Source organism: Mesoplodon mirus (genome assembly GCF_964341445.2).
Source record: "Mesoplodon mirus genome assembly, chromosome: 19".
Lineage (NCBI taxonomy): Eukaryota > Metazoa > Chordata > Mammalia > Artiodactyla > Ziphiidae > Mesoplodon > Mesoplodon mirus.
Window position 1 is genome coordinate 39,387,313 of NC_138995.1, and position 19,930 is coordinate 39,407,242.

Sequence of the window (19,930 nt, forward strand, 5' to 3'; positions counted from 1 at the left end):
GAGCAGCCTCTTCGGGGACTGTGGCTCACTCAGGCCGGGCGGGAGGGAGGGGCACGGAGTGCGGGGCGAGCCTGCAGCGGCAGAGGCCGGCGTGACGTTGCACCAGCCCGAGGCGCGCCGTGCGTTCTCCCAGGGAAGCCGCCCCTGGATCCCGGGACCCCGGTAGTGGCGGGCTGCACAGGCTCCCGGCAGGGCGGTGTGGACAGTGACCTGCGCTCGCACACAGGCCTCTTGGCGGCGGCAGCAGCGGCCCCAGCGTCCCACGCCCGTCACTGGGCTCCGCGCTTTCAGCCGTCTGTGGAGCTCCTTTAAGCAGCGCTCTTAATCCCCTCTCCTCGCGCACCAGGAAACCAAGAGGGAAGAAAAAGTCTCTTGCCTCTTCGGCAGCTCCAGAGTTTTCCCGGACTCCCTCTCGGCTAGCTGTGGCACATTAGCCCCCTTCAGGCTGAGTTCTCGCCGCCAGCCCCAGTCCTCTCCCTGCGCTCTGCCCGAAGCCCGAGCCTCAGCTTCCAGCGCCGCCCGCCCCAGCGGGCGAGCAGACAAGCCTCTCGGGCTGGTGAGTGCCGCTCGGCACCGATCCTCTGTGCGGGAATCTCTCCGCTTTGCCCTACCCAGGTATGTGGGGAGTTTCTTGCCTTTTGGGAGGTCTGGGATCTTCTGCCAGCGTTCAGTAGGTGTTCTGTAGGAGTTGTTCCACGTGTAGCTGTATTTCTGGTGTATCCGTCAGAAGCTGTAAGTTTTGATGAAGTCCAACATGTCTGTCTTTTGTTTGGTTTTGGAGTCATCCAAGAAACCACTGCTTACTCCCGGGTCACCAAGAATTATACCTGTGTTTTCTTCCAAGTCTTATAGTTTTCACTCTTGCATCTCATTTCTGATATGTTGGCTCAGATGTATTTTCGTCTTCAGGGTGGAAATATCTACCGGGTCCCCCACCCGATGAAGGAGGAGAACATGGCGTGTGGCTGGTAAGTTCCGAAGCCCCTCGGGAATCCTCTGGTGGCTTTGATGTGCTGGGCCTGGGTGAGCGAGCTCTGGATGCTTCACTCCTGAAGGGGTGAGCACCAGGCCACGGGGAATCGGGGGCATCATCCCCATTTCTTTAGGGTTCGTCCAAAGCTGTCAGAGGATCAGTGTTTGGGGACAGAGTCCCATTCTCCCTTTCTTCCCCACAGTAACCAGCACAATGGTGGTCCCACAGACTGGGCAGAGCCAAGGAGCACTTACGTCTGCAAGAATTGCAGCCAGATGTTTTATACAGAGAGAGGGCTGAGCAGCCACATGTGTTTTCACAGCGACCAGTGGCCGTCACCTCGAGGGAAGCAGGAGCCGCAGGTGAAGGGGCTCGAAGCTGCCATTCATCTCAGGATGGAGCCGTCCTCCTGCGGGGAGCCTGGCTGGGGGCCGGGAGTCAGGGCTGTGCTGCTCTGGAGAGGCCCCTTTCTCCCTACGTACTGTGTCTCTTAAAGGGCTGGCTCTTCTCTGTGTGTAGGTGTGTGGCATGGAGTTTTGCAAGCCACGAAGACAGGTGCTGAGGCCGGAGGGGGACAGGCAGAGTTCCCCGAGAGCCAGGAAGTCCTTGGACAACATGACCGCCGCCCCTTTGGTGGTCCCTGTGTCGGTGCCTGTGGCTCCAGCGAACCATCCCCCGGGGAGCAAGGTGGGTGCACTTCCTTCCAGCTGCTTTCCAGGTGCCAGTGGGAGCTGTGAGAAAAGCCCCCAAATCCTGACTCCATAAGAGCTTGATTTGCGTGTTCATTCGTCCATTCAACCTCCAGTGAACTTCTTTTGTGTCTGGGCAGGGCTGGGGACACTGCAGCGACCACAACAGGCCTGCCCCCGTCTCCTGGGGCTCCCAGCCCAGCGGAGTAGATAGACCCATCCCCGGACACTGACGACCCAGAACGGGCTGGGCTGGGAGAGGGAGCTGTAGGAGCCCCGAGGGCACCAGAGACCCTGCCTGAGGAAGGGGGTGTTGCAGCTGAGAGCTGGAGGATGAGGAGGGGTAAGATGGGCAGAGAGGAGGGGAGATTGCGTGCAGGTAAGAGCGAGTGTAGCAAGGTCAAGCCGTCGTCTCTTCAGCCTGTGCTGGAAGACCCCACCTGGAGACGTTCATGCTGGACTCGGGTACGGGGTGCATGGAGCCCACTGTTTGTCTCCCAGGAGCTGCTGTCATTTTGAGGGCAACAGGTTTTCCTTTTGTCATGCTGTTGCATCCGTCTGGCCCCCACTCTTTAAGTGCCAGTCACTTTAACAACGGACATGAGTTTCCAAAATGGTCTGAGTGAGGGCCTCTCCTTGGGGGGTGTGGGTGCCTGAGAAGGCCCCAGCCTCAAACATCGCCCGGCTTAGGGTCTGGAGTCTGGCTCAGGCGTGGTGGCCCTGCCCGGCTTCCTGTGCTGAGGACTCTTTGCACGGCCATGCTGGGTGTGCGTCTGGCTGGTCAGTACCCTTTCCCAGTCTCAGGCCATCTTGAGGACTGAGCTGTGGGGCCGGTGGCCTCAGGTGACCCCTATGGTTCTGAAGTCTCTTCTTCTCCAGGGACAGGAGAAGGACGGGGAAGAGAGAGACAGCAAGGAGAGCAGCCAACACAGGAAGCGGAAGAAGCTCCCACGGCCCAAGGCACTGCTCATCCCTCCTCCGCCCTCCATGTCTGGGGAGCCGGGCCCGGGAGGATGCCGCCAGAGCTGCCTGTGCTCGCCCGTGTTCCTGGTGGACCGTCTCCTGAAGGGACTGTCCCAGTGCCCTGCCTACACGCCGCCCCCGATGCTCAGCCCCATCCGGGAGGGCTCTGGGCTGTATTTCAACACTCTGTGTTCCACATCTGCCCGGGCCCGTCCCGACAGGCTCATCAGCGCCATGCTTGGTGAGTGAGCTTGATCACCCCATGATAGGCCTGTGGGGGGCCAGACCCCCGCCCCCTGTAGAATTCGGTCCAGCCATTCCCTCTGGCCTACGCTTGGGTCTGGTCTGGGGGTCCTGTTGCTGTTCAGAACTATCCCAGGACCATCTGGGACCAGCAGCCTTCTAGGTGCTTATAACTTTGTAGCCAGAAAGAAAATAGACGCAATTTAGCCTAACCACCATTCTGCCTGCCCTTTCGAGTAATTGTTTAAACAGCTTTATTGAGGTATAATTCACATGCCATATGAATCACCCATTTAAAGTGTACAGTGATTTTTTAGTGTATTCTTAGGATTGTACACCCATCCCACAATCTAATTCTAGAGCATTTTCATCACCCCAGAAGATTATATCCACGAGCGGTGACACACAGGCCCTGTAGCCCCCAGCTCCTCTGCCCTGGGCAACCACCAGTCTACCAACCTACTTTTTCTATGGGTCTCCCTATTCTGGACATTTCATATACTTGGGATCATACAATATGTGACATTCTGTGTCTAGTTTGTTCACTTAGAATAATGTTGTCAAGGTTCATCCATGTTGTACTATGCATCAGTGCTTCATTTCTTTTTATGGGTGAATGATATTCCATTCTCTGGAGAGACAACATTTTATTTATCCATTCATCAGTTGAGGGGCATTTGGGTTGTTTTCGTCCTTTGGGTCTTGCAAATAGTGCTGTTAAGAACATTTATGTATAAGTTGTTTTTGGACATAAGTCCTCATTTCTCTTGGGTATACAGCTCAGAGTGGAATTGCTGGGTCAAAGGGTAACTATGTCTAACCGTTTAAGGAACTGCCGGACTGTTTTCCAAAATGGCCGGGTCATTTTAAATTTCCACCAGCATTGTATGAAAGTTCCAGTTTCTCCACATCCTTGCTAAACACTTCTTATCTGTCTTTTTCATTATAACCATCCTAGTGGGTGTAAAGTGGTAGCTCTTTGTGGGGTGTTTGTTTATTTGTTTGTTTGTTTGTTTTGCGGTACGTGGGCCTCTCAGTGTTTGTGGCCTCGCCCGTTGTGGAGCACAGGCTCCGGATGCGCAGGCTCAGCGACCATGGCTCTCGGGCCCAGCCGCACCGCAGCAAGCGGGATCCTCCCGGACCGGGGCACGAACCTGCGTCCCCTGCATCGGCAGGCGGACTCTCAACCACTGCGCCACCAGGGAAGCCCCCACATTGTGGTTTTGATTTACATTTCCCTGATGGCTAACGATGTTGAGCATCTTTCCACGTGCTTATTATCCATTTGTATATCTTCTCGGGAGAAATGTCTGTTCAGATCCTTTGCCCATTTTTTAAATTGAATTCTTATCTTTTTATCATTGAGTTGTCTCAGTTCCTTATATAGTCTGGATGCAAGCCCCTTATCAGATATATGATTTGCAAATTCTCTCCAATTTTGTGGGTTGTCCTTTCATTTTATTTATGATATGGTTTGCAGTACACAAGTTTTTAATTTTGATGAAGTCCAACTTATTCTTAGGCCTGCGATCAATCTTTAGTGAACTTTTATATACTGTATGAGGTAGGAGTCCAAATTTATTCTTTTGCATGTATGTATCAGTTCTTCCAGCACTTGAAAATACTGTTCTTTTCTCATTGAATAGTCTTGGTACTTTGTTTTGTTTTGTTTTCTTTTGCGGTACACGGGCCTCTCACTGTTTTGGCACTCCCGTTGCGGGGCACAGGCTCCGGACGCGCAGGCTCAGTGGCCATGGCTCACGGACCCAGCTGCTCCGCGGCACGTGGGATCTTCCCAGACCGGGGCACAAACCCATGTCCCCTGCATCGCCAGGCAGACTCTCAACCACTGCGCCACCAGGGAAGCCCTGCCTTGGTACCTTTGTGGAAAATCAGTTGACCATAAATGATTTGAGATTTTTCTTCTTTTTTAATACAGGCATTTTACAGCTATAGATTTCCTTCTGAACATTGCTTTAGCTACATTTTGTAAGTTTTAGTATGTTGTGTTTTTATATTCATTCAGCTAAAGTATTTTCTAATTTATCATTCCACTTCTTGTTTAACACACTGACTATTAAAGAGTGTGTTGCTTAATTTTCACATATTTGTGAATTTTCCAAATTGCTGCCTTTTATTGATTTGTAATCTAATTCTCCTGTGGTCAGAGAACATACTTTGTTTCTTTTTCAATTGAATTTATTAAATTTTTTTTTATTTGTTTGGCTGTGCTGTGTGGTTTGCAGGATCTTAGTTGCCCCACCAGGGATCGAACCCATGCCCCCTGCAGCGGAAGCGTGGAGTCCTAATGACTGGACCACCAGGGAATTCCCTTAAATTTATTTTAAAATTTAAAATTTATTGAGGCATGTTATATGGGCTAGAATCCGGTCTGTCTTGAAGAATGTTCCATGTGAATTTGAGAAGAATGTATTCTACTGATGTTTGGTGGAATGCTGTATTTTGTCTGTTTTGTCTAGTTAGTTTCAATTTCCTTGTTGATCTTCTGCCTAGCTGCCCTATCCACTGTTGAAAGTATTGAAATCTCCAACTATTATTTTGTAATGGTTTATTTCATCCTTCAGTTCTGTCGTTTGTTGCTTGGTGTATTTTGGGGTTCTGTTTTTAGGTGTGTATATGTTTGTAATTGTCACATCTTCCTCACGGCTTGACCTTTTACCATTATGATGTGATTGTGACTTCATTTGTCATTACTACAATAATTTTATCATTATCTCTGGTAATATTTTTTTGTTTTAAAGTCTAATGTGCCTGACATCAGTATAGTCATTCCATTCTCTTTTTTGGTTGTTGTTTTCTTGGTATATATTTTTCTCTTCTTTTACTTTCAGCCTATTTGTGTCTTTGAAAATAAAGCATGTTACCTCTAGACACCATTAGTTGGATCATGTGTTTTTTTATCCAGTCTTAGAAACTCTGCCTTTTGGCTTGGTTTGTTTAATCCATTCTTGTTTACTGTTATATTGATATGGTTGCATTTACATCTGCCATTTTGCTTTCTATTTTCTATATGTTACATGTCTTTTTCTCCCTCTGTTCCTCCTTTCCTGCTTTCTTTTGTATTGTGTAACATTTTAATTCTGTTAATTTTTCACTTTTTCTTAGTCATTTCTTAGTGGTTGCTCTAGGACTTAAAATATATGTCTTATCAGAATCTGTTAGGATGTGTAATAACTCACTAACAATGAAATATAGAAACACTGCTCCTATCTAGCTCTCTTCCTTCTAACTCTTTTGCTATTATATGTGAGAGACCCAGTAATACCTTACTGGTCATGTTTCTTGCTTTATATACTTTTATTTCGTGTAAAAACACTGAGAGAATAAAGGAAAACAAGCATGATTTATAGAGGTTGTTATATTAACCTTCTTATTGACCATTTCTGATCTCTTCATTTATTCTTGTGGATTTGAGTTACTGTCTGAGGTGATATTCCTTTACTCCAATGCAGCTGTGCTCCTTGTGCAGTTACTGTCACATATATTATATTTCTATATGTTAGAGGCCCACAATACATATTGTTTTATGCAGTTATTTTTTAAGGCACTTAAGAAAAGAAAAGAAATATGTAATCATACTGATTTTTATAGTTACCCATATTTACTAGCGCTTCGCTTTTTTTTTTGGTTTGGATTCAAGTTACCATCTGATGTCATTTGCTTTCAATCTGAAGGACTTTCTTTACTATTTATTTTTATTAGGCATGTATAATTCACATACCATACAATTCATCCCTTTAAAGTATAGAATTCAATGGTTTTTAGTATATTCACAGAGCTGTGCAACCATCACTACCATCAGCTTTCAGAAATTTTCATCATCCCCAAAAGAAGCCCTGTACTTATTAGCAGTCCCTCCTTTCCATCCTCCCCATCCCCAGCCATGGGTAACGACTAATCTACTTTGTCTCTATCGATGTGGCTATCCTGCATATTTCATATGAGTGGAATCATACAGTATGTGGTCCTTTATGAATGCCTTCTTTTAGTTAGCATGATGTTTTTACGTTTCATCCACGTTGCACTATGTATCAGTACTTTGTTCCATTTTGCGGGCTGAATAATATTTCACCTTTAATATTTCTTGTAAGAGAGGTCTGCCAGCAACAGGTATTCTCAGTTTTTATTTATCTGGGAATGTCTTTATTTTACCTTCATTTTTGCAAGATAATTTGCTGAATATAAGATACTTGGTTGACACTCTTTTACTTTCAGTAATTTGAATATATTATGCCATTGCCTTGTAACCTACATCGTTTCTGTTAAGAAGTTAGCTGTTAATTTTACTGTAGTGCCCTTGTATGTAACAAATTGTTTTTCCCTTTTTGCTTTCAAGATCTTATCTTTATTTTTGCTTTCCAGATTTTGCCTATGTTATGTCTGGATGTAGATCTCTTTGTGTTCATCTTTCTTGGAGTTTATAGAGTTTGCTGGATATACATATTGTTTTTCATCAACTTTGGGAAATTTTCAGCCATTAATACTTTAAATATTCTGTCCCTTTCTCCCCTCTTTCTGGTACTCCCACTACATATATATTGTTGCATGTAATGACATCTCACATTTGTCTGAGGCTCTCTTCACTTTCCTACATTGTTTTTCTCTCTGTTCTTCAGATTTCATAGTCTCCATTGTTCTATCTTCAGGTTTGCTGATCGTTTCTTCTGCCAGCTCAGATGTACTGTTGAGCCTTATTTTGGTTATTGTACTTTTTTAACCCCTGAATTATTTCCATTTGGTTCTTCTTTTTTTTTCTTTTTTGACTACATCACACAGCATGCAGGATCTTAGTTCCTCGACTAGGGATCAAACCCATGCCCCCTGCAGTGGAGGCGTGGAGTCTTAACCACTGGATCCCCAGGGAAGTCCACATTTGTTTCTTTTTAAAAAAATAATTTCCATCTCTTGATGGCATTTTCTCTTTGATGAGAAAATTTTATTTTATCTTACTTTAATTCTTTAAGCATGGGAGCCAGGGGAAGAAGAAGCCCCCATCTCCTTGTCTGCACCTACCTGGGTAGAGCTTCCGTTACAAAGAGCTGGGGGATAGGTGGGTCAGGGAGTGGGCCATGGCTCCAGTGCCACAGACTCTCACTGTTCTTCCCAAGATTTAGTGGATTTTCTTGAATGAGTATTTCTTAAAATGCTGTATGCCTTTAGGACAACTTGCAGAGACTTTGGCTTACTGTTCTTTTTTTTTTTTTTAATGATTTTTATCAGTAAATGTGTTGTTTTGCCGAGTTCCTTACTGTACTTTTTCAGAAGTCTTATCCCCCTTCCATGCAATCTCTTTTTTATGCAGATATTTTAACAGCTTTATTGAGATATAGCTAGCATACAAGAAACTGCACATCTATAAAGTATAGTATTTTTTTTCTTTATAACAAATTTAATCAGCTATACATATACATATGTTCCCATATCCCCTCCCTTTTGCGTCTCCCTCCCACCCTCCCTATCCCACCCCTCCAGGCGGTCACAAAGCACCGAGCTGATCTCCCTGTGCTATGCGGCTGCTTCCCACTAGCTATCTACCTTACGTTTGGTAGTGTATATATGTCCATGCCGCTCTTTCACTTTGTCACAGCTTACCCTTCCCCCTCCCCATATCCTCAAGTCCATTCTCTGGTAGGTCTGTGTCTTTATTCCTGTCTTACCCCTATGTTCTTCATGACATTTTTTTTTCTTAAACTCCATATATATGTGTCAGCATACAGTATTTGTCTTTCTCTTTCTGACTTACTTCACTCTGTATGACAGACTCTAGGTCCATCCACCTCATTACAAATAGCTCAATTTCATTTCTTTTTATGGCTGAGTAATATTCCATTGTATATATGTGCCACATCTTCTTTACCCATTCATCCGATGATGGACACTTAGGTTGTTTCCATCTCCGGGCTATTGTAAATAGGGCTGCTATGAACATTTTGGTACATGTCTCTTTTTGAATTATGGTTTTCTCAGGGTATATGCCCAGTAGTGGGATTGCTGGGTCGTATGGTAGTTCTATTTGTAGTTTTTTAAGGAACCTCCATACCGTTCTCCATAGTGGCTGTACCAATTCACATTCCCACCAGCAGTGCAAGAGTGTTCCCTTTTTTCCACACCCTCCCCAGCATTTATTGTTTCTAGATGTTTTGATGATGGCCATTCTGACTGGTGTGAGATGATATCTCATTGTAGTTTTGATTTGCATTTCTCTAATGAGTGAAGATGTTGAGCATCCTTTCATGTGTTTGTTGGCAGTCTGTATATCTTCTGTGGAGAAATGTCTATTTAGGTCTTCTGCCCATTTTTGGATTGGGTTGTTTGTTTTTTTGTTATTGAGCTGCATGAGCTGCTTATAAATTGTGGAGATTAATCCTTTGTCAGTTGCTTCATTTGCAAATATTTTCTCCCATTCTGAGGGTTGTCTTTTGGTCTTGTTTATGGTTTCCTTTGCTGTGCCAAAGCTTTGAAGTTTCATTAGGTCCCATGTGTTTATTTTTGTCTTTATTTCCATTTCTCTAGGAGGTGGGTCAAAAAGGATCTTGCTGTGATTTATGTCATAGAGTGTTCTGCCTATGTTTTCCTCTAAGAGTTTGATAGTGTCTGGCCTTACATTTAGGTCTTTAATCCATTCTGAGCTTATTTTTGTGTATGGTGTTAGGGAGTGATCTAATCTCATACTTTTACATGTCCCTGTCCAGTTTTCCCAGCACCACTTATTGAAGAGACTGTCCTTTCTCCACTGTACATTCCTGGCTCCTTTATCAAAGATAAGGTGACCATATGTCCGTGGGTTTATCTCTGGGCTTTCTATCCTGTCCCATTGATCTATCCTTCTGTTTTTGTGCCAGTACCATACTGTCTTGATTACTGTAGCTTTGTAGTATAGTCTGAAGTCAGGGAGCCTGAGTCCTCCAGCTCCATTTTTCGTTCTCAAGATTGCTTTGGCTATTCGGGGTCTTTTGTGTTTCCATACAAATTGTGAAATTTTTTGTTCTAGTTCTGTGAAAAATGCCAGTGGTAGTTTGATAGGGATTGCATTGAATCTGTAGATTGCTTTGGGTAGTAGAGTCATTTTCACAATGTCGATTCTCCCAATCCAAGAACATGGTACATCTCTCCATCTATTTGTATCATCTTTAATTTCTTTCATCAGTGTCTTATAATTTTCTGCATACAGGTCTTTTGTCTCCTTAGGTAGGTTTATTCCTAGATATTTTATTCTTTTTGTTGCGATGGTAAATGGGAGTGTTTCCTTGATTTCACTTTCAGATTTTTCATCATTAGTATATAGGAATGCCAGAGATTTCTGTGCATTAATTTTGTATCCTGCAACTTTACCAACTTCATTGATGAGCTCTAGTAGTTTTCTGGTAGCATCTTTAGGATTCTCTATGTATAGTATCATGTCATCTGCAAACAGTGACAGCTTTACTTCTTCTTTTCCGATTTGGATTCCTTTTATTTCCTTTTCTTCTCTGATTGCTGTGGCTAAACCTTCCAAAACTATGTTGACTAAGAGTGGTGAGAGTGGGCAACCTTGTCTTGTTCCTGATCTTAGTGGAAATGGTTTCAGTTTTTCACCATTGAGGACGATGCTGGCTGTGGGTTTGTCATATATGGCCTTTATTATGTTGAGGAAAGTTCCCTCTATGCCTACTTTCTGCAGGGTTTTTATCCTAAATGGGTGTTGAATTTTGTCGAAAGCTTTCTCTGCACCTATTGAGATGATCGTATGGTTTTTCTCCTTCAATTTGTTAATATGGTGTATCACGTTGATTGATTTGCGTATATTGAAGAATCCTTGCATTCCTGGAATAAACCCCACTTGATCATGGTGTATGATCCTTTTAATGTGCTGTTGGATTCTGTTTGCTAGTATTTTGTTGAGGATTTTTGCATCTATGTTCATCAGTGATATTGGCCTGTAGTTTTCTTTCTTTGTGACATCCTTGTCTGGTTTTGGTATCAAGGTGATGGTGGCCTCGTAGAATGAGTTTGGGAGTGTTCCTCCCTCTGCTCTATTTTGGAAGAGTTTGAGAAGGATAGGTGTTAGCTCTTCTCTAAATGCTTGATAGAATTCGCCTGTGAAGCCATCTGGTCCTGGGCTTTTGTTTGTTGGAAGATTTTTTATCACAGTTTCAATTTCAGTGCTTGTGATTGGTCTGTTCATATTTTCTATTTCTTCCTGATTCAGCCTTGGCAGGTTGTGCATTTCTAAGAGTTTGTCCATTTCTTCCAGGTTGTCCATTTTATTGGCATAGAGTTGCTTATAGTCATCTCTCATGATCTTTTGTATTTCTGCAGTGTCAGCTGTTACTTCTCCTTTTTCATTTCTAATTCTATTGATTTGAGTCTTCTCCCTTTTTTTCTTGATGAGTCTGGCTAATGGTTTATCAATTTTGTTTACCTTCTCAAAGAACCAGCTTTTAGTTTTATTGATCTTTGCTATCGTTTCCTTCATTTCTTTTTCATTTATTTCTGATCTGATTTTTATGATTTCTTTCCTTCTGCTAACTTTGGGATGTTTTTGTTCTTCTTTCTCTAATTGCGTTAGGTGCAAGGTTAGGTTGTTTATTCGAGATGTTTCCTGTTTCTTAAGGTGGGATTGTATTGCTATCAACTTCCCTCTTAGAACTGCTTTTGCTGCATCCCATAGGTTTTGGGTCGTCGTGTCTCCATTGTCATTTGTTTCTAGGTATTTTTAAATTTCCTCTTTGATTTCTTCAGTGATCACTTCGTTATTAAGTAGTGTATTGTTTAGCCTCCATGTGTTTGTATTTTTTACAGCTCTTTTCCTGTGATTGACATCTAGTCTCATAGCATTGTGGTCGGAAAAGATACTTGATACAATTTCAATTTTCTTAAATGTACCAAGGCTTGATTTGTGACCCAAGATATGATCTATCCTGGAGAATGTTCCATGAGCACTTGAGAAAAATGTGTATTCTGTTGTTTTTGGATGGAATGTGCTATAAATATCAATTAAGTCCATCTTGTTTAATGTATCATTTAAAGCTTGTGTTTCCTTATTTATTTTCATTTTGGATGATCTGTCCATTGGTGAAAGTGGGGTGTTAAAGTCCCCTACTATGAGTGTGTTACTGTCGATGTCTCCTTTTATGGCTGTTAGTATTTGCCTTATGTATTGAGGTGCTCCTATGTTGGGTGCATAAATATTTACAATTGTTATATCTTCTTCTTGGATCGATCCCTTGATCATTATGTAGTGTCCTTCTTTGTCTCTTGTAGTAGTCTTTATTTTAAAGTCTATTTTGTCTGATATGAGAATTGCTACTCCAGCTTTCTTTTGGTTTCCATTTGCATGGAATATCTTTTTCCATCCCCTTACTTTCAGTCTGTATGTGTCTCTAGGTCTGAAGTGGGTCTCTTGTAGGCAGCATATATATGGGTCTTGTTTTTGTATCCATTCAGCCAATCTGTGTCTTTTGGTGGGAGCATTTAGTCCATTTACATTTAAGGTAATTATCGATATGTATGTTCCTATTCCCATTTTCTTAATTGTTTTGGGTTCGTTATTGTAGGTCTTTTCCTTCTGTTGTGTTTCTTGCCTAGAGAAGTTCCTTTAGCATTTGTTGTAAAGCTGGTTTGGTGGTGCTGAACTCTCTCAGCTTTTGCTTGTCTGTAACCGTTTTAATTTCTCCATCCAATCTGAATGAGATCCTTGCTGGGTAGGGTAATCTTGGTTGCAGGTTTTTCTCCTTCATCACTTTAATTATGTCCTGCCACTCCCTTCTGGCTTGTAGAGTTTCTGCTGAGAGATCAGCTGTTATCCTGATGGGAATTCCCTTGTGTGTTATTTGTTGTTTTTGCCTTGCTGCTTTTCATATGATTTCTTTGTGTTTAATTTTTGACAGTTTGATTAATATGTGTCTTGGCGTATTTCTCCTTGGATTTATTCTGTATGGGACTCTCTGTGCCTCCTGGACTTGATTAACTATTTCCTTTCCCATATTAGGGAAGTTTTCAACTAGAATCTCTTCAAATATTTTCTCAGTCCCTTTCTTTTTCTCTTCTTCTTCTGGAACCCCTATAATTCGAATGTTGGTGCGTCTAATGTTGTCCCAGAGGTCTCTGAGACTGTCCTCTGTTCTTTTCATTCTTTTTTCTTTATTTTGCTCTGCAGCAGTTATTTCCACTATTTTATCTTCCACCTCACTTATCCGTTCTTCTGCCTCAGTTATTCTGCTATTGATCCCATCTAGAGTATTTTTCATTTCACTTATTGTGTTTTTAATCGATGTTTGATTCATCTTTAGTTCTTCTAGGTCCTTGTTAACTGTTTCTTGCATTTTGTCTATTCTATTTCCAAGATTTTGGATCTTGGAAATAGAATCTTGGATCATCTTTACCATCATTATTGTGAATTCTTTTTCAGGTAGACTGCCTATTACCTCTTCATTTGTTAGGTCTGGTGGGTTTTTATCTTGCTCCTTCTCCTGCTGTGTGTTTTTCTGTCTTCTCATTTTGCTTATGTTACCGTGTTTGGGGTCTCCTTTTTGCAAGCTGCAGGTTCGTAGTTCCCATTGTTTTTGGTGTCTGTCCCCAGTGGCTAAGGTTGGTTTAGTGGGTTGTGTAGGCTTCCTGGTGGAGGGGACTAGTGCCTGTGTTCTGGTGGATGAGGCTGGATCTTGTCTTTCTGGTGGGCAGGTCCAGGTCTGGTGGTGTGTTTTGGGGTGTCTGCGGACTTTTTATGATTTTAGGCCACCTCTCTGCTAATGGGTGGCATTGTGTTCCTGTCTTGCTAGTTGTTTGGCATAGGGTGTCCAGCACTGTAGCTTGCTGGTCGTTGAGTGAAGCTGGGTGCTGGTGTTGAGATGGAGAGAGATCTCTGGAAGATTTTCGCCGTTTGATATTATGTGGAGCTGGGAGGTCTCTTGTGGACCAGTGTCCTGAAGTTGGCTCTCCCACCTCAGAGGCACAGCACTGACTCCTGGCTCCTCAATCTGGGATGATTTGTTGTCTATTCATGTATTCCACAGATGCAGGGTACATCAAGTTGATTGTGGAGCTTTAATCTGCTGCTTCTGAGGCTGCTGGGAGAGGTTTCCCTTTCTCTTCTTTGTTCTCACAGCTCCTGGGTCTCAGCTTTGGATTTGGCCCCGCCTCTGCGTGTAGGTCACCGGAGGGCGTCTGTTCTTCGCTCAGACAGGACAGGGTTAAAGGAGCAGCCTCTTCGGGAACTCTGGCTCACTCAGGCCGGGCGGGAGGGAGGGGCACGGAGTGCGGGGCGAGCCTGCAGCGGCAGAGGCCCGCGTGACGTTGCACCAGCCCGAGGCGCGCCGTGCGTTCTCCCAGGGAAGCCGCCCCTGGATCCCGGGACCCCGGTAGTGGCGGGCTGCACAGGCTCCCGGAAGGGCGGTGTGGACAGTGACCTGCGCTCGCACACAGGCCTCTTGGCGGCGGCAGCAGCGGCCCCAGCGTCCCACGCCCGTCACTGGGCTCCGCGCTTTCAGCCGTCTGTGGAGCTCTTTTAAGCAGCGCTCTTAATCCCCTCTCCTCGCGCACCAGGAAACCAAGAGGGAAGAAAAAGTCTCTTGCGTCTTCGGCAGCTCCAGAGTTTTCCCGGACTCCCTCTCGGCTAGCTGTGGCACATTAGCCCCCTTCAGGCTGAGTTCTCGCCGCCAGCCCCAGTCCTCTCCCTGCGCTCTGCCCGAAGCCCGAGCCTCAGCTTCCAGCGCCGCCCGCCCCAGCGGGCGAGCAGACAAGCCTCTCGGGCTGGTGAGTGCCGCTCGGCACCGATCCTCTGTGCGGGAATCTCTCCGCTTTGCCCTACCCAGGTATGTGGGGAGTTTCTTGCCTTTTGGGAGGTCTGGGATCTTCTGCCAGCGTTCAGTAGGTGTTCTGTAGGAGTTGTTCCACGTGTAGCTGTATTTCTGGTGTATCCGTCAGAAGTTGTAAGTTTTGATGAAGTCCAATACGTCTGTCTTTTGTTTGGTTTTGGAGTCATCCAAGAAAGCACTGCTTACTCCCGGGTCACCAAGAATTATACCTGTGTTTTCTTCCAAGTCTTATAGTTTTCACTCTTGCATCTCATTTCTGATATGTTGGCTCAGATGTATTTTCGTCTTCAGGGTGGAAATATCTACCGGGTCCCCCACCCGATGAAGGAGGAGAACATGGCGTGTGGCTGGTAAGTTCCGAAGCCCCTCGGGAATCCTCTGGTGGCTTTGATGTGCTGGGCCTGGGTGAGCGAGCTCTGGATGCTTCACTCCTGAAGGGGTGAGCACCAGGCCACGGGGAATCGGGGGCATCATCCCCATTTCTTTAGGGTTCGTCCAAAGCTGTCAGAGGATCAGTGTTTGGGGACAGAGTCCCATTCTCCCTTTCTTCCCCACAGTAACCAGCACAATGGTGGTCCCACAGACTGGGCAGAGCCAAGGAGCACTTACGTCTGCAAGAATTGCAGCCAGATGTTTTATACAGAGAGAGGGCTGAGCAGCCACATGTGTTTTCACAGCGACCAGTGGCCGTCACCTCGAGGGAAGCAGGAGCCGCAGGTGAAGGGGCTCGAAGCTGCCATTCATCTCAGGATGGAGCCGTCCTCCTGCGGGGAGCCTGGCTGGGGGCCGGGAGTCAGGGCTGTGCTGCTCTGGAGAGGCCCCTTTCTCCCTACGTACTGTGTCTCTTAAAGGGCTGGCTCTTCTCTGTGTGTAGGTGTGTGGCATGGAGTTTTGCAAGCCACGAAGACAGGTGCTGAGGCCGGAGGGGGACAGGCAGAGTTCCCCGAGAGCCAGGAAGTCCTTGGACAACATGACCGCCGCCCCTTTGGTGGTCCCTGTGTCGGTGCCTGTGGCTCCAGCGAACCATCCCCCGGGGAGCAAGGTGGGTGCACTTCCTTCCAGCTGCTTTCCAGCTGCCAGTGGGAGCTGTGAGAAAAGCCCCCAAATCCTGACTCCATAAGAGCTTGATTTGCGTGTTCATTCATCCATTCAACCTCCAGTGAACTTCTTTTGTGCCTGGCCCTGTGCTGGGCAGGGCTGGGGACACTGCAGCGACCACAACAGGCCTGCCTCCGTCTCCTGGGGCTCCCAGCCCAGCGGGGTAGATAGACCCATCCCCGGACACTGACGACCCAGAACGGGCCGGGCTGGGAGAGGGAGCTGTAGGAGCCCCGAGGGCACCAGAGACCCTGCCTGAGGAAGGGGGTGTTGCAGCTGAGAGCTGGAGGGTGAGGAGGGGTAAGATGGGCAGAGAGGAGGGGAGATTGCGTGGAGGTAAGAGAGAGTGTAGCAAGCTCAAGCCGTCGTCTCTTCAGCCTGTGCTGGAAGACCCCACCTGGAGAAGTCCATGCTGGACTCGGGTACGGGGTGCATGGAGCCCACTGTTTGTCTCCCAGGAGCTGCTGTCATTTTGAGGGCAACAGGTTTTCCTTTTGTCATGCTGTTGCATCCGTCTGGCCCCCACACTTTAAGTGCCAGTCACTTTAACAACGGACATGAGTTTCCAAAATGGTCTGAGTGAGGGCCTCTCCTTGCGGGGTGTGGGTGCCTGAGAAGGCCCCAGCCTCAAACATCGCCCGGCTTAGGGTCTGGAGTCTGGCTCAGGCGTGGTGGCCCTGCCCGGCTTCCTGTGCTGAGGACTCTTTGCACGGCCATGCTGGGTGTGCGTCTGGCTGGTCAGTACCCTTTCCCACTCTCAGGCCATCTTGAGGACTGAGCTGTGGGGCCGGTGGCCTCAGGTGACCCCTGTGGTTCTGAAGTCTCTTCTTCTCCAGGGACAGGAGAAGGACGGGGAAGAGAGAGACAGGAGAGCAGCCAACACAGGAAGCGGAAGAAGCTCCCACGGCCCAAGGCACTGCTCATCCCTCCTCCGCCCTCCATGTCTGGGGAGCCGGGCCCGGGAGGATGCCGCCAGAGCTGCCTGTGCTCACCCGTGTTCCTGGTGGACCGTCTCCTGAAGGGAGTGTCCCAGTGCCCTGCCTACACGCCGCCCCCGATGCTCAGCCCCATCCGGGAGGGCTCTGGGCTGTATTTCAACACTCTGTGTTCCACATCTGCCCGGGCCCGTCCCGACAGGCTCATCAGCGCCATGCTTGGTGAGTGAGCTTGATCACCCCATGATAGGCCTGTGGGGGGCCAGACCCCCGCCCCCTGTAGAATTCGGTCCAGCCATTCCCTCTGGCCTACGCTTGGGTCTGGTCTGGGTGTCCTGTTGCTGTTCAGAACTATCCCAGGACCATCTGGGACCAGCAGCCTTCTAGGTGCTTATAATTTTGTAGCCAGAAAGAAAATAGACGCAATTTAGCCTAACCACCATTCTGCCTGCCCTTTCGAGTAATTGTTTAAACAGCTTTATTGAGGTATAATTCACATGCCATATGAATCCCCCATTTAAAGTGTACAGTGATTTTTTAGTGTATTCTTAGGATTGTACACCCATCCCACAATCTAGTTCTAGAGCATTTTCATCACCCCAGAAGATTATATCCACGAGCGGTGACACACAGGCCCTGTAGCCCCCAGCTCCTCTGCCCTGGGCAACCACCAGTCTACCAACCTACTTTTTCTATGGGTCTCCCTATTCTGGACATTTCATATACTTGGGATCATACAATATGTGCCATTCTGTGTCTAGTTTGTTCACTTAGAATAATGTTGTCAAGGTTCATCCATGTTGTACCATGCATCAGTGCTTCATTTCTTTTTATGGATGAATGATATTCCATTCTCTGGAGAGACAACATTTTATTTATCCATTCATCAGTTGAGGGGCATTTGGGTTGTTTTCGTCCTTTGGCTATTGCAAATAGTGCTGTTAAGAACATTTATGTATAAGTTGTTTTTGGACATAAGTCCTCATTTCTCTTGGGTATACAGCTCAGAGTGGAATTGCTGGGTCAAAGGGTAACTATGTCTAACCGTTTAAGGAACTGCCGGACTGTTTTCCAAAATGGCCGGGTCATTTTAAATTTCCACCAGCATTGTATGAAAGTTCCAGTTTCTCCACATCCTTGCTAAACACTTCTTATCTGTCTTTTTCATTATAACCATCCTAGTGGGTGTAAAGTGGTAGCTCTTTGTGGGGTGTTTGTTTATTTGTTTGTTTGTTTGTTTTGCGGTACGTGGGCCTCTCAGTGTTTGTGGCCTCGCCCGTTGTGGAGCACAGGCTCCGGATGCACAGGCTCAGCGACCATGGCTCTCGGGCCCAGCCGCACCGCAGCAAGCGGGATCCTCCCGGACCGGGGCACGAACCTGCGTCCCCTGCATCGGCAGGCGGACTCTCAACCACTGCGCCACCAGGGAAGCCCCCTCATTGTGGTTTTGATTTACATTTCCCTGATGACTAACGATGTTGAGCATCTTTCCACGTGCTTATTATCCATTTGTATATCTTCTCGGGAGAAATGTCTGTTCAGATCCTTTGCCCATTTTTTAACTTGAATTCTTATCTTTTTATCATTGAGTTGTCTCAGTTCCTTATATAGTCTGGATGCAAGCCCCTTATCAGATATATGATTTGCAAATTCTCTCCAATTTTGTGGGTTGTCCTTTCATTTTATTTATGATATGGTTTGCAGTACACAAGTTTTTAATTTTGATGAAGTCCAACTTATTCTTAGGCCTGCGATCAATCTTTAGTTAACTTTTATATACTGTATGAGGTAGGAGTCCAAATTTATTCTTTTGCATGTATGTATCAGTTCTTCCAGCACTTGAAAATACCGTTCTTTTCTCATTGAATAGTCTTGGTACTTTGTTTTGTTTTGTTTTGTTTTGCGGTACACGGGCCTCTCACTGTTGTGGCCTCTCCCGTTGCGGGGCACAGGCTCCGGACGCGCAGGCTCAGTGGCCATGGCTCACGGACCCAGCTGCTCCGCGGCACGTGGGATCTTCCCAGACCGGGGCACAAACCCATGTCCCCTGCATCGCCAGGCAGACTCTCAACCACTGCGCCACCAGGGAAGCCCTGCCTTGGTACCTTTGTGGAAAATCAGTTGACCATAAATGATTTGAGATTTTTCTTCTTTTTTAATACAGGCATTTTACAGCTCTAGATTTCCTTCTGAACATTGCTTTAGCTACATTTTGTAAGTTTTAGTATGTTGTGTTTTTATATTCATTCAGCTAAAGTGTTTTCTAATTTATCATTCCACTTCTTGTTTAATACACTGAGTATTAAAGAGTGTGTTGCTTAATTTTCACATATTTGTGAATTTTCCAAATTGCTGCCTTTTATTGATTTGTAATCTAGTTCTCTTGTGGTCAGAGAACATACTTTGTTTCTTTTTCAATTTAATTTATTAAATTTTTTTTAATTTGTTTGGCTGTGCTGTGTGGTTTGCAGGATCTTAGTTGCCCCACCAGGGATCGAACCCATGCCCCCTGCAGCGGAAGCGTGGAGTCCTAATGACTGGACCGCCAGGGAATTCCCTTAAATTTATTTTAAAATTTAAAACTTATTGAGGCATGTTATATGGGCTAGAATCCGGTCTGTCTTGAAGAATGTTCCATGTGAATTTGAGAAGAATGTATTCTACTGATGTTTGGTGGAATGCTGTATTTTGTCTGTTTTGTCTAGTTAGTTTCAATTTCCTTGTTGATCTTCTGCCTAGCTGCCCTATCCACTGTTGAAAGTATTGAAATCTCCAACTATTATTTTGTAATGGTTTATTTCATCCTTCAGTTCTGTCGTTTGTTGCTTGGTGTATTTTGGGGTTCTGTTTTTAGGTGTGTATATGTTTGTAATTGTCACATCTTCCTCACGGCTTGACCTTTTACCATTATGATGTGATTGTGACTTCATTTGTCATTACTACAATAATTTTATCATTATCTCTGGTAATATTTTTTTGTTTTAAAGTCTAATGTGCCTGACATCAGTATAGTCATTCCATTCTCTTTTTTGGTTGTTGTTTTCTTGGTATATATTTTTCTCTTCTTTTACTTTCAGCCTATTTGTGTCTTTGAAAATAAAGCATGTTACCTCTAGACACCATTAGTTGGATCATGTGTTTTTTTATCCAGTCTTAGAAACTCTGCCTTTTGGCTTGGTTTGTTTAATCCATTCTTGTTTACTGTTATATTGA

At 45.5% G+C, this 19,930-nt stretch overlaps 1 protein-coding gene across 1 annotated transcript; it reads left to right on the plus strand.

Moving 5' to 3' along the window:
• Nucleotides 1–804: 804 nt before the first annotated feature.
• On the plus strand, nucleotides 805–3,542 carry LOC309794542 (zinc finger protein 541-like). Its single transcript, XM_082606172.1, has 4 exons — nucleotides 805–968; nucleotides 1,176–1,335; nucleotides 1,493–1,660; nucleotides 2,542–3,542. Exons 1-4 carry the CDS (start codon nucleotides 880–882, stop codon nucleotides 2,872–2,874), a joined length of 750 nt encoding a protein of 249 aa, XP_082462298.1. The 5' UTR covers nucleotides 805–879; the 3' UTR covers nucleotides 2,875–3,542.
• The last annotated feature ends 16,388 nt before the right edge of the window (nucleotides 3,543–19,930 follow it).